At 40.5% G+C, this 15,221-nt stretch overlaps 1 protein-coding gene across 1 annotated transcript in view; it reads left to right on the top strand.

Moving 5' to 3' along the window:
• The window catches only part of LGR4 (leucine rich repeat containing G protein-coupled receptor 4), a 97,881-nt gene that overhangs the window by 38,848 nt on the left and 43,812 nt on the right, over window positions 1-15,221 (top strand). Inside the window, 1 exon segment of the mRNA XM_032641288.1 lies at window positions 13,096-13,167. Within this exon segment, the coding sequence (XP_032497179.1) occupies window positions 13,096-13,167 (72 nt within the window).

The following is a 15,221-nucleotide window of genomic DNA, read 5'->3' as shown; positions in this document are numbered from 1 at the left end:
TGCTCTCTCTCTTGCTTTTTCCCAAATGTGTTTGCATGTAAGGTTATTACTCGGTTATAGCAGTAGACTTTGGGAGGAAATCTGTCATTAATGCCCTTTGCTGTCCATAAACACTGTGTTCTTGATGTCTGTCCCAGACGCAGATCAGGTGTCAGTTGTCAAGACGAAGATATTTTATATGCCTCTCCTTTCTTTTCTCCTGCAGCCAGGCCTTTGACTATCTTTAGATGGTTGGGAAATTAAGCCTTTTTAAACATTTCTCTTTTTTTGGGAAATGCTGAGTAAGTACTTGTTACATGACTGTTAAAGCATTTAATGTAGTGTCTGGCATGTCGTTCATTAAACTGGCCACACATTGAGCTAGAGGCTTGGGGTACATTCGTGAGCAAAACACGGACCCTGCCCTAATGGTACAGAAGGTCTAGGTGGAGGAGCAGGAAATTGATCAGTGATATTTACAAACACTACAGATGCTCATAAGATGTTTTCCATATTATTATTATCATCATAATATTATACAGATGAGGGATTAGCCTTTTATTTAAGCCCTCCCCAAGGTAATCCAAACCAAGATTTCCACTTCTTCCCATCATAACTCATTCAACACTATTCAGTCATAGCTATAGCTGTTAGTGGGATGATTATTTAATTTATCATCCAAATGACCACCCCTTTGAAAGTGAAAAGGAGGACTATTAATAATTATGCTGAGGGCTTCCCTGGTGGCGCAGTGGTTGAGAGTCCGCCTGCCGACGCGGGGGCCGCAGGTTCGTGCCCCGGTCTGGGAGGATCCCACGTGCCGCGGAGCGGCTGGGCCCGTGAGCCATGGCCGCTGAGCCTGCGCGTCCGGAGCCTGTGCTCCGCAACAGGAGAGGCCACAAAAAATAATAATAATAATAATAATAATAATAATTATGCTGAGACAATAGATGTAAACTGGGATTGTCCAAGGCAGACTGGAGTGAGTTGTCATCCTCCTTGTTTGTATCTGAATTGGCCTCCTAATCTGCAACATTCTTTAATTGTGGTTAAGCTCTTTATGGGGGCGGGTGGCGGGGAGAGAGGGAGAGAGTGTGTGTGTGTGTGTGTGTGCACGTGCGCGTGCATGCACCCATGCACAAATGGATCGGAAGTGTGTACCTGGTTTCACTGGAGGTTGGGGGGATTAAAGATCCTCCTCCTTATAGGAATTTATTTTCTAAGACATTATTTCTTCTTGGCTTCCAATTTAATAAAAAAACTGTTTCAACAAAACATCAAGTCAGCTGAGGAATTGAGAGATTTTCCTGGATGGACATTCTAAAGCAATAACTTTTTTTTTTTTAAACTATCCATTGTGCCTTTATTTTTTATTGGAGTATAGTTGATTTACAATGTTGTGTGAGTTTCAGGTGTACAACAAAGTGAATCAGCTATATGTATACATGTATCTACTCTTTTTTAGATTCTTTTCCCATATAGTCATTTTCCCATATAGGTCATTACAGAGTATTGTGTTTTGGAGTTCCTAGTGTGTATGTGTGTCTTTCTCTTTTTATTAAACAGATTTCAGGGTAGCCTATTGTTTTCTGTCCAGGGTAAAAAACAAAGGACCATATGACCCATAATGATTGCAAAAATTAAAAGGAAAGTGAAGTGCTTTGTGACCTGAACTTCTTAGAACGTGAAGACTTATCACAAATAGAGCTGTCCAGAAGTATGAGAAAACCAGACTTGAGAATCTTTGCTCCCAAAGATCCAGGATCAACTCAGATTTGATTGCCTAGCTGCTTCTATATTGACTTTAATGAGTTGTAAGTCATTCCCAAGGGAATATCTTGAATGACTTTTTATCAACTGGCATTATCAATGTCTGTTGTCTAATAGTCAACAGAAATGATTGAGTCATCCCGGTTACAATTTTGAGTCATTCCTCTATGGATAGAATACACTTTATAAGCCTTTTGAAAAATGGCCATCAGAGCGGAGAAGGGGGAAGGTGTGTGTGGTGTGTGTGTATTGCATGCCTCCTGGCTTGAAGGGAAGCAATCGCTCCACAAAGCCTGCATTACAGGGATGGTGAAACCCCAGAGTCTGCCCCTGGGTTCAGGCCTTGACGGTTGGCAGCTGGTCTTCAGGGTATAGACTGCCTCATCATTTGGAATTTTCCTCTTGCCTCAACATAATGAGGTCAGTGCCTCAGTGCCTTGGAAATTGAAGCTCCTCTTGCCTGGGATGATTATTGGATGTGCAAACAGTGTTTATTGGGAGGCCCCTTTTGGATTTGGGGCATTAGAAAGGATTTACTGGAGTGTAGATTCTTTGGTGGGGGGGGGGGTCTTTTTTGTTTTTAACCTTCAAATCCCTACATTATTGAAGGATGGTTTTGTCAGGTTATTTATAAACATTTTATGCATTTTATGTAAGTGGAAATTTGTCATGCTGTTATCATATTTCTAGAAATCTCGATAGAGCCCAGGGTAGCCAAGTAGAAATTTAGCTAACTCAGCTGATTTATCCACAGTTCTGTTGAAACAGTTGAAAAGTAATACTGTAATAAAGTCTTTTAAATGTGTGCCTGTATGTCTCTTCCTCTCCCTCCCTCCCTCTCTCTCTCTTTTTAATAAAGAAAGTTCAGGGTAGCTCACTGTGACATTCTCTCATATTGCTACTGTCAGTTTTACAAAACCAATGTCACTAAAATATGAAAGTACTGGGGTGTACTTGAAGGAAGTACTTTAAAGGTTACTAAATCCATTCTGCCAACCTGGTGGTGCTGGGGAAGCAGCTGGAGTTTTGAATCCATTTGGCAGGAGGAATAAAAAGATTTGGCTTGAATACCCAAGTCCTTGAACTCATGGATCTTGCTATATTACACAGACAATATATATGAACTTAAAACTACACGATATATATGAACTTGCGACTTGGCCATCAGGAAGACAGAAGCCCACGAGTGCAGGAACAAAATTTCGTGAGACAATACTTACCTTTATTACATTTGATGCATTCTGATATTTTTCTGTTTTTTTCTCTGTACCTTCTTATTTCAATTGAAAAAAAAAGTTGGCTATGACCCATTAAAATGATTTCACTGCCCATTAATTGGTTTTGAGCTGAAGTTTAAAAAAATGAGCGTCTGAACAGCAGTTTTTGTGGGTGGGTGTGCATGTTTGAAGGCAAGGACCATGAAGTAATGTTTTCCTATCAGTGGTGTTAATAAGTGTAGCTATAATAAAACATCAACCGTTTAGTTAATTAGAATATTTACCATAATAAATGCTGTGGGATTGATTTCTTTGTGAATAGTGCATTTTGTCTGCTAGGATGAAGTAACTGAGTGTTTCCAATCAGCCCAGACGACAATCCTTACAATCCTTCTTGTTGATGTTAAATGGACTATTGAAATTGCATTCTGTCTGTGTGTCTTGGCTGGTAATGAGCACTGTTTTGTCATCGTTAGGGTTACCAGAACAGCTGTTAACACCCAAAGAATGCCCGAGAACACCCGTTCAGTAGCAAGAAAAGAAGGAATATTATCATTTGACCCTTGTCTGTTCCATGTGATGCCAGATGCTAGGGGTCCTCGATCAAACTATAGAAAGGAAGTTCTTTTTGTCTTTGGTATTCATTGTTCTTTGCCATTTAGTAAACAGTGCTCCGGATTTAGAGTATTTTATATTTTCCTCTTTAGAACACATCTCACACTTAAAAACAGGCTCTGTTTAAAAAGACAAAAAACAAAAAGGCCCCGAAAACAAGTGGAACTTCTTTCAGTATTAGAAAATACTATTGAATTAGCCTAACTAGCTTTAGTTTTTTATTTTTATTTTTTAATTTTTTTTGGTACGTGGGCCTCTCACTGTTGTGGCCTCTTCCGTTGCGGAGCACAGGCTCCGGACGCGCAGGCTCAGTGGCCATGGCTCATGGGCCCAGCCGCTCCACGGCATGTGGGACCTTCCTGGACCAGGGCACGAACCCGTGTCCCCTGCATCGGCAGGCGGACTCGCAACCACTGCGCCACCAGGGAAGCCCTAGCTTTATTTTTTAATTTACCCTTTTGAGGATGTGTAATTTAAGTGACACCTGCCTTTTGTGGGGGTGTGAGGTTTACACATTGGTGTTTCTCTCTCTCTCTTTTCTACCTTGTTGGGTTAGCATCTCCTTGAAGAACACAACCTTCAGTGTCTCCTAGGCTGTATTGCTTCACTGAGACCATAAACAATTACAGCATAAAATATTACCTTTGGAAATGAAGTCATGCATCTTTCTTAATTGCTGAACCCTTGTAATTCTGAAGGAGGTATGTTTAAATCCTCACTCACACACTTGCTAACACAAGCAAATGTGCCTGCATGTATAGGAAAAAAGTGAATCGCAGGGTTTCTTATTTTCTACTAATTATGCACGAAATATGCAGGAGAAGGAATGCCAAAGTAGGAGTCATAATGATAGATTTGGGAAGGACCTTCGAAGTTAGCAAGTACAGAATATTTTTCAGTAGAGGAGGTTGAGTTCCAGAGGAGCTGGGATTTGTTCTTCCTAATAACTTCCTTTCCTTTCATCCCATGGCAGTAGATGGCTGCTAAAATGATCTTTCTGCAGCAAACGTGACATGCTTAAACTTCCTCTGGCAGCTTTCCATGCTTTTAGAATAAAGTTATGATTTCTAGAGGTCATACACAAAGGCCTTTGGGGACATACTTTCTGCTTGCCTTGGTAGCTTCTCTTGCCAGTTGTATCCATTGTGCTTGGAATACTCCGATTCCTGTGTAGTTATATCTCCGTGACCACTCTGGTTTTATCTCATTTAACGTGATATTCCCACTGCCTGGAAGGTACCCTCTACCCAAACAAACAAGTTATCTGATTCGGAGGCTTTCAATTTTTTTTTTTTCCCTATGAATCCAGTGATGACTATGTTTTACCTCATGACCCAATATATATATATGAAATGTAAATAATTGTCATGAAACAATATTTATTCTTTTTCTGTGTGATGTGCTTAACTTTGATATTAACCGTTCCTTATATTTCTTTTTCTAAGATGCCGTTTGTCACCCGCTGAATAGATTTCACATCCCTCTCTGTGCTGCCAGCTCCCTGTGGAAAGGTTGGAAGCATTTGGGGAATGTTTTCGGTTGCACTATAGTGCACCAGGGCACCAGGGATGCCAAGCACCCAATAGTGAGCTAGGCAAGACAAGACTGTCTTGCATAACGAAGAACTGTCCTGCACAAAAGCCAATTGCATCTCTGTTGGGAAATAGTGCCGACATAACGAGTGAGACTAGAGATTGAAATAGCAGCTCTCTATAAAGTAATATCTGCCCTTTCCAAATTGGCACCACCGCCCTGCCTTTGGAAGTCTCTCTCTGGTCCCACGTTAGGTTGACCATCTTCCCTCACCCTGCCACGCGATCACAGTACTTACTTACTGCTTTGTTATTGCAGAGCGCCCTTAGGATAAACACTGTCTTCTTTGTCTTTATCTACCTGGGACCCAGCATACAGTCAGTTGCAAACCTAATAGGTGCTCAGTAAAGAGAGAACGAAGAGGCTCGGCCCAGTGTCCTGCAAGTGGATAGCAGAGGCTGGAAAAACAACCAAAAAACAACAAAAAAGGCAACAAAACAAGACGCAGAAAACTTGCAGGTTTCCTGACTCTGAAGCCAAGCCAGTGCTGTGCATCATGTTATTTGGTTTTGGGCAAGTCCTGGAAAAGAGGATTTCTAGCCACAGGATAAATTATTTTTTCCTGTGGGAGAAATGTGAAGAGGTAGTATCATATATATACTTACTTATAAAAGGCCAACACAAGAATTGATGTTTAACTTATTGATACGTACAGTAAAATACATACTTTTAGTATACAGTTCTAAGAGCTGTGATAAAGGTATACAATCATGTTAAACTGCCAGTCAAAATCAAGATATACAGAGCATTTCCAGTGGGCCAAACTTTCCCTTTGTAGCCGACCTTTCTCCTAACCCATCCACTTAATACTTAGCATTGCTGGGTTACAGTCATAAGTATATGTTTAATTTTATGAGAAACTGCTGGACTGTTTTCCAGAATGGTTGTACCGCTAGCAGTGTATGAGAGTTCCCGGTCTTCTGTATCCTCACTAGCACTTGTTATTGTCAGATTTTTTTTTTTTTCATTTTAGCCATTCTAATAGCTGAGTGCTATCTCCTTGTGATTTGATTTGCATTTCCCTAATGACTAATGTTGAACATCTTTTTATGTGCTTTTTGCCATTTGTGTGATCTTCTTGGGTGAAGCACCTATTCAAATATTTTTGTCCATTTGAAAATCAGGTTTATTTTCTTACTGAGTTTTGAGTGTTCTTTCTGTGTTATAGATACAGATCCTTTATCCCATAGTGTTTTGTGAATGTTTTCTTCCAGTTTGTTTTGTATTTTTTCATTTTCATAACAGTGTCAATAGAGCTTTGGAAGTCTTTAGTGGAAGAATGCTAAAAGGTTCTAAAACAGGGGTTTTAATCCATGAAAGTAGGAGATCATAAAATGAACTAAACATTCTTCTCTATATCTCCTGTAGCCAAAACTTTTTACTGTATTTTTATTATTTTTTAAGATTTGAAGACTATATACTAGGATATTCAAATACCTTAAACAGATAATGACTTTACAAGGTGGTAACTTTTCTTGGCAGTGATTAACATTTATCTATTAAGTGACAGTATGGTTGTTGTAGCAGTTCTCCTCTTAAGGACTGCAAGGCTTGGCGAATCAAGTGTTGGATCTGTCCGCTGGGAAGCACTGAGCCTTTGTGCTTGAAACATCAGGGAAGATGCCAGATAGTACGGAGCCAATTTATCCTGCTGCCTAAAATGAGAGTAGAGATATTTCACATGGCGTCAGAAGGGTGTCCATCATGCCATCTAGTTGGATTCTAGCAGTGCAAAAACACGTTAAGGTCAGAAAAATATCTCTAGAGCAAAATCTGACTAAAATGGCATCCACACCATTTTGGCTCCATTTCTGCAGTGTAACTAAAGAGCAGTATCTTTACACATATGTAGCTGTTCTTATTGCTTCCAGAATGCAAGAATGCATTTTAGAAAGGTTAAACTTAATTACGTATTGCAACAATGTCTCAAGCAGTAATAAGTTAAGAATAGAGTGGGGGCTTCCCTGGTGGCGCAGTGGTTGAGAGTCCGCCTGCCAATGCAGGGGACACGGGTTCGTGCCCCAGTCCGGGAAGATCCCACATGCCGCGGAGCGGCTGGGCCCGTGAGCCATGGCTGCTGAGCCTGTGCGTCCGGAGCCTGTGCTCCGCAACGGGAGAGGCCACAACAGTGAGAGGCCCGCGTACCGCAAAAAAAAAAAAAAGAATAGAATGGAGTGATGGATTTTAATTAAAAGAAAGTAAAAAAGAGAACTGTGAATATATCTTTTGATATAAAAGCTTCACCATCCTAGCACAGTGCCTTGCACCTATGTGGATAATTGGGTGCTTTGTACATATTTGTTAAATGGGTGACAGTATATCTCCTTGTCTCTGGAAAAGAAACTTAACTAACCTCTTTTCCTTTTGGCACGGTGACTTCCAGGTGTGCAGTTCCCCTCCCATGATGTATGGCCTGCCCAAAATAGCATTGAGATATATTAAGTACTTATGCTTTCATTAAAATATATTTTCAGAGAATTTTTTTTCCGTTTTGCAAACGAAGAATCTTAGGCATCAAGAGATAACATATGTTCAGAACGATAGCATTTCATGTTGGCAAAAATACATACCATCCAGAGAAAAAGGACCTGGAATGACACCCATGAAATAGGACAGTGGTTATTTCTGGGTATTGATATTGTGGATGCTTTTCCCTGTATTTCAGTTCTTTAAAAACAGTGAACATAGGTTGCTCTGTTATTATAAAAGTAGGGAGCAAAAGAGATCACTTGCCCAAAGATATGGAACCCTGTCAGAAAAGAAATTAAACTCTCTACAAGCTTTGTCTAGAACTTTGGTGGTGTATGTGTTATCTACACTACTTGTGCGTGAGAGAGACATTCCCTTCCAATGTGTTCTACCCAGGCTATTTTTCAAATTTAGTTTTGGTTTTTTGTTTTTGTTCAGACAGTAGACATCTGTTAATTGGAGAGCGGCCTGAAAATTTTTGGTGGATGACAAGACCCTAGAAAAGTCATTGGAATAGCATTAGTTCTTAATCATTATCAGCATGTGTCTGTTGAGTCTGAGGACATCACCACCACTTTCTGGAGAATATATTAGAGAATGATGTTTTCTCTAGAACCTGTTTGTAATTTATTAAACATAATTTATCAACTTCTCAGACTGCTGGGTAATATTTGACTTACTATTAACATTATGGCAGCAGCAGTGTAGTTTTATCTAACACAAATAGGAAGGTTTATTCAAAGTTAGATAACATGGGTCAATCACAGTATATTAAAATTAAATAATTCCATGGCAAAAGGCCCAGACCGGCAAGCATGTGGTGGCAGAGTCCACGGTGGTACACGCCGGGCCATCAGCAAACAGGTGAGGCTCGCTTTGGGAGCGTTTTACAAGGTACCTTGTTGAAACATGATGTTCCTCTCTACTCTGTAGATACTTTAATATTAATGAATCTTATGAGGGAAAAAAAAGATGAGTGTGTAAGCACTGGGGAGATTTAGCAGTTTGAATTAAACAGTTGCGCCATTTCACTGTTAATTTTGAAATCAGTGACTGCTGGTGTTGGAGCATGCACCTTTATTTTCCTCGTGGGGTGATGTGCTTTTGCATTTTTGATCTTTGTTGTAAAAATTGGGGAATATTGCATTGGGTGTGATATGCAGGCGTGTGCCCTGTACCAGTTGGTGTACCCTGCAAGGCCCAACTCTAAAGAAATCTGTTAGGGAACCAGTATGTATAGAAAAGATACATTCAGGCATTTCCCCCCTACTAAGCGAAAGCTCTAGGTTCTGTGCCCTGCTTCATCACTTACCCTGCTGGACGTCCTCCTGATCTTTCTGAAAATGGCTCTTGTCTTTCTTGTCCTTCTAACAATTTCCTATAAGAATGTAATTTCCTCCCACCCTCCCTTCTCCGTCAACAACTGGGCTTCAATTTTTTTCTTTTAAAACAAAGTACTTGATCTCAAAGAGCTCTTCTATCTTAACAGCTTCGACTCCTGGAGTTCTGGAGTTTAGAATCCAGTTTTGTAGTTAGGAACGACTCCAGGTTCTAGACCTGCACCATTTAGTGTTTCCCTTGTGTAAAAGTGGTTTCTTTTCTGGGAAGGAAGGCCACCAAAGGTGGTGAGATTCTTGGCCTGCTGGCTCTCTGTCCACCAGATTCACACAGCTTCCAGGAGCAGCCAGAACACGGAGGATGATGAGATAACACCTGTTATTTATTTAGCTTCTTATGTGATGAATCTGATCTTCTGCTCTTCACAGCATTCTACAAGGTTTAGTTACTACTTCCTCCATTTATCCAAATGAAGAAGCTAGGAATCAGAAAAGGTGAACAGCTTGCCCAAGATCACAGAGCTAGTGCTGGTGAATCGATAGGTAAGCCTTGGTCTCCCAAGCCTGCGCCCTTCCATCCATGCTGGGCTGGCTTCAAGTAAAGCCGTCAGTTCTCTTGAAATTACTCTTCAGAGGTGTTTATGAGTTGGTGGTGCTCTGACCTTGTAAGATTATTTTGTTTTCCATGGTACACTTATTTTCGTTGTAGGAACGCAGGATGGTAGATCTCTGGGTTTAATTACAGATATTCCTGGCAAGATTGTGTTGCTCATAATGAACGTCAAGGCACTGACCTAGAGGTGTTACCTTCTAGCTGAAAATTTTCTATATATACCACTTTTTTACTTATGTATTTTAGTAATTTATAGGCATATGAGCCCAATATATTTGTAATTATTGGCTTAGGACTTCCATTTGTAAATGGTTACAGTTAACTCATCACCCCCAGCGTCCGTTCCAGCCTCAAGCTCTCTTGCCAGTATTGGTGATGTCAGGTCTGGAATATACTCTTAAGGCTGTCTGTAGGTTGTTTATCACCATTAGTCCTCATTATTTTAAATGAGTACCCACCCACCTTATACTCTGTAACTACATGTTTCCAGAGCTTCTCTGGAGATAACATCTTCCAGGTCCCCCCTCCCTTTCTTTTATTTATTTACTTTTTTTCTCTTCCTTATTCACAAATGCTTTGTAACTGAGGCCTAGAAAATATGATGGAAAATACCTAGAAATATAGAACTCTGAGTCTGTGAAATTCAGATCAATTTGGAAACAAGTGTTGTTTCTGAACCTGAAGCTTTGAAACAAAACCTCACCACGTGTTTAACACTTATTAGTTTGTAAATATGGAGTCCCACTAATTGCATTTATAGCTCACAGCAAAGCTACCTGTTATGTCTTGTTACTCTGAGGGGGAAAAAAAATGAGACAGTTATATAGATGTACGCATTTTTAAAAACTGGAATGCAGGGAAGAGTGTGGTATAAATTCTCTCATAATTATGTGTCTTTTCTGGTGAGGCAGTCAGTCAGTTTTTCTGTTGCTGTGATACTCACCTGAATTCAGGTGTGCCAAACAAGAGGAAACAGTATGGAGTGCTTCCTTTTGTAAAGTAATAAATTATAGTTGTCCATTCTCCTTTTATTGGAATGACTAAAGAACACCAAAATCGTCTGATGTTTTACAGAATCACTGCTTACTCATTATTATTTTGCTTTACAACGTGAGTAAAAGTTTTGTTGTATTCTTAAGAGTGAATTTATTCGTTAAGGGCAAATGTGCTCCGGTGGGAGTGACTCAGTAGTTTTATAATGGCAAACTAGTAGTCTTTAAATTTGGCGTTATAGTAAATTTTTCAGAAACATGCCTTTTCCATCAATTGAACCTCATATATCTTCATCAGGGAGGATGAGCCCCTCCATGAAAACTACCAAAAAAAAAAAAAGTGAATCACAGAAGTATATAATGTCAGGCCAGGAAGACCCCCAATCAATCAGTTCAACTCCCCCATTTTACAGATGAGCAAACTGAGGCCCAGGATGAAACAATATTCCATCTGACCCCTATTTGGGTGCTATTTCTCTCGCACAATGCTCCAGTGTTTATGAAAAATGAAGGGTTCCCCCTCCCCCTTCTCCAGGGATAATGATAGCTGATTAAATTAGTATCAGGGCCTACATTTAAAAATAATAATTCCTTGAAAAGTGTATTAAATTTGTTTTTCTTGCAAGTTATCTTTAGTAGAATTTGAGTTGTTTTTAATGATAGACAATTTTGGAATGCATGTGAATCCGTATGGTCTTGGGATTTGTCTCCAGAGAATTTTCAGAACTTTGTTTCTTCAATGGCTAAAGCTATTTATAGTTCTTTTTTTTTTTTTTTTTTTTTTTTTTTTGCGATACGCGGGCCTCTCACTGTTGTGGCCTCTCCCGTTGCGGAGCACAGGCTCAGCGGCCATGGCTCACGGGCCCAGCCGCTCCGCGGCATGTGGGATCTTCTTGGACCGGGGCACGAAACTGTGTCCCCTGCATCGGCAGGTGGACTCTCAACCACTGCACCACCAGGGAAGCCCTATAGTTCTTTTTTTTAATCATCAATCAGAAGCGCTCTTCCTGAGATTCATTGATGATTGTGCCAAGGTCTTGGAGGCAGTATCCCTCCCTCTTTTTAACCTTGGTAGGACTCAGGGTTTGCTTTATGTCTTAACTACTTACTGAAGCAAAGTAGCAGGATTCAAATGATATTTTAGAAGACTCAGAGTTTGGAGTTAAGATCTTGGACTGTGAAGCTCACATGTCCTGTTACACCACTCGTTGGTGGCCTCAGGGAGGTTACTTTGCCCCAGTAAGCCTTGGTTTCCCCAATCGTAAAGTGAGATTTGATATGCAGTCTTATCCCATGATCAGTATTCTCAACATGTTAGCTGCTACTGCTGTTTTTGCAACTGCCATTCTTATTATTCCCAAGCCAAGAAGTTTTCCAAACCTGCCTTGGGAAAGGCTAGTAAGAAGAGATGCAAGTACCATTTCGAAATGTTCGTGAGAGGAAATGGGGAGAAGGGACTCACCTACCTTGATACTCAAGGTGTCCTTTAAAGGAGATTTTTACCTGACCAAAGTAGTGAAAAGAACAGTGGTATTGTTGTCGGCTGGTTTTTGTGTGCTTGATGTCTCTTCCACCTCCTTAGACTATTATGTCTAATCCAGTTGTGGGAAAGTCACACGTGTGAATTTTCATGGTGGTTTCTAGAAAGGAGAGACCTGTGGTCTGAGCCAGAGAATTTAACAGCAAATAAGAGGCAGAGGCATCTGGGTAAGGCAGTCAACCCAGAGCCTGCGGGGGCTGTCCCTGGTGAGGCTGCCTTCAGCTGCCTTTTACAGTGTCCAGATTAAGTAGAGTGTGGAAGGAGAAAGCCAGTTCAAAAGGCAGCTGCCAGGGAAGAAGGAAATGGTTAATAAAGAATTTTTTTCAGCTGCTTGAACTAGTTAATTGTCAAGTGATATCGTCGAGTGAGTACCCTCCTTGCTGCTGCCTCTTTAAGGAAGAACTGGAAATGGACCGCATACCTGTCATGTATGCACTTGTTTGCAGCCTGCATCTGTTCATAGGCTAAAAATGAAATCCACTTACAGCTATTACCTGGAGGACTTTTATAGGTTTTGCAGAAAATACGACTGGGGTACAGTTAGGGCCTGTTTTATTATCCCTGACAGTGGCTTAAGAAGCCACCCGTACCCGCAGATCTCTTTTATCAAGTTCTGGGTGTTCATTTGCTTATTTTTATCAGGTACAGCACTTTGAACACCAGAGCAATGAAAAGCCACACCAGCTCACTCATTGTAGGTCTTTGGAGACATTTTTTTCCAAGAATACTTAAAGGGTGAAAACCCAGGATCTGGGTATGTTATAAATGATGGGACGTAATTTATAATAAAAGATTTAGCTTTTCTGTTTTCTGAGCATTGCATTCTGAAGCTGAATTATGACTATTCCTACGTCTGTCTCATTTTTCTTGCTTCTTTACAAAATTTCAGCACCTAATTATTTTTCTGTTGACTTAAGTGCTTTAAGTCTAATATCACTTAGTTAACAACCTTCTTAACTTTGTTTTCCAGGGATATCAGCATGAACAACATTACTCAGTTACCAGAAGATGCATTTAGGAACTTCCCTTTTCTAGAGGAGCTGTAAGTATTCTTTCGAGAAATGTTTTTTGTTTGTTTGTTTGTTTCTCCTATTCTCTTTGGGAGCTCTTATGACAGAGATAGTCTGCTGTTTCTCAGGGGGCACTCAGAGAGCTTGGCTCAGTGGCCTTTGTACAGAGGAAATCATATGTCTTGGGGCAAAACAAATTTGAGTTTTTAAGAAGTGTGATTGCTGAAGTTATTTTTGAAAGCCAGAACGAAAAGTGCTACTTCCATAGGACTTTTTTTGCTGCAATTATTATGACCATGAATGCTGCAGTGACACAGGTTAATTACAGTGTTATCCCAAGATAACAAGGTTGCAGTGTAATTACCATGGTTGCCACAGGAGTTGCTGTGTGGATAACAGAGCCATAAGGAATCATCCAAAGTATTTCAGGGTCATGATGCGGCAGACAACCTCTACGTGAACGAGCAGAAAACTGTCTCCTTGGACATTGGCAGGTGGTCTTGGGGGTTGGGCTGAGGACATAGCGCATCTTACGGGTCTCTGAGAACATCTTTAACATTAAGGCTGTTTCCGAGCTTGGCAGTGGCATCTCACTGCCAATTTAACAGTTTCTGAAATTGGAAATTTAACAGTTTAAAATTTCCAATTTAACAGTTTACATGGGGGAAAATATCTTTCCACCTGTTATAACCTCCATTTTGTTTTGCTCTCCACACTTATTTGAAGTTCATCATCCAAATAAGCACTTTTAGATTTTATAGGAATTGGGAACCATAGATTTTAAGAATCCTGGTTAAAAAAATAAAAGCAGAGTTGACTCACGTTAAATGGAGACTTTTAAAAACGGCTAAGCCAGTGGGTTATGTAATAACGTAGAGGCAAGAAGGTGACAGTTTGATGGTAAGAACATCAAAGAGCTATGGCCCTGAAGGAATCTAAATTCATATTACGGATTGTGCCCTGCAGCCAGCTGTTGAGTATTAGATCCAAGTCAGTGACTGTCTCCTATCTTAACTCAGCCCCTCCCCGCACATTGGGAACAGGAATCAAATATAAGCCAAGCAGGTTGTGCCCGCTGCTTCTGACAGAGTATTGAAACAGCAGTTAAGGATTTAGTGAAGTTAAGGAGAAGTTTTTCTTCCCACACTGCTTAGTTGAACATAATGTTCCCACAGAAAAAATTGGACAGAGATTATGTGCCACTTCCAAGCTTGTGAACTGGGTCAAGTTACTTAACCTCCCTCTGTTCAGTTTCTTTGTCTTTAAGGTGCAGATAAGACAGAATGAATTAAATAGATGTTAAATACTTAGGACAGTGCATGAAGCAGAGTGAGTGTTATGTAAATGCTGGCTGGTATTTATTTCACTATTTTAAAAGTGCCTAAAGGGGAAACAAAGCTGCAGCCTATATACCAACTGTTGCCCTTGGTACAAGGTTTAAATGTATGTTTTACTTTATTTTTGCCTTTTTTTTTCTTGAGTGAACATTAATTCTTTTGTAAGAAATAGCTCTTCAGTTTTAATTAAACATTTAAATTCAATGAGAGAGCAGTGAACTAAGTATTTGAATCCCTCGCTTCCCACCTGCCCAATCAAGCTCTAGGATGCTTCACCTGTTTCTTTTTATTTCACATACAGTTTTAGACTTTAGGATTAGCCTCCCTTTACAGAAGTAATTATACAGCGAAAGGCCATTAATGAGCAGTTGTTCAGCCGTTGTATCACCACCAGGGATGTGAGACGCACCCGGTGGGAAACAGAGAAGCCCTCCTTGCTCTGGGTGGGCGGTGTGTGCCAACCAGTTTGTTGCCAGCCAGTGCACTCGGAGGGATTTGGTAGTGGGTGCCTGGATGCGGAGTCCGCCCTGGTTAATCTCTGCTTTGTGAAGTTCGCATCTTGGATTTCTTAAAATCTCAAATGACCGAGCATATGTCAAGCTCATGAATTCTGCCAACCGAGAGTTTTAATTGGAATCAAATTGGATTTGACTGCTAGTCCTTTGTAGGAGGTCATGTTCTCTCCGCATCCTGCTCATGGCAGTGAGGAAGCCCATCAAATCAAGTCTGTACAGCTTCTCCAAATACTG

Source organism: Phocoena sinus, chromosome 8, assembly GCF_008692025.1.
Source record: "Phocoena sinus isolate mPhoSin1 chromosome 8, mPhoSin1.pri, whole genome shotgun sequence".
In the NCBI taxonomy this organism is placed as follows: Eukaryota; Metazoa; Chordata; class Mammalia; order Artiodactyla; family Phocoenidae; genus Phocoena; species Phocoena sinus.
Note: the sequence above shows the minus strand (reverse complement) of the source record. Positions and strands in the feature narration are given on the sequence as shown.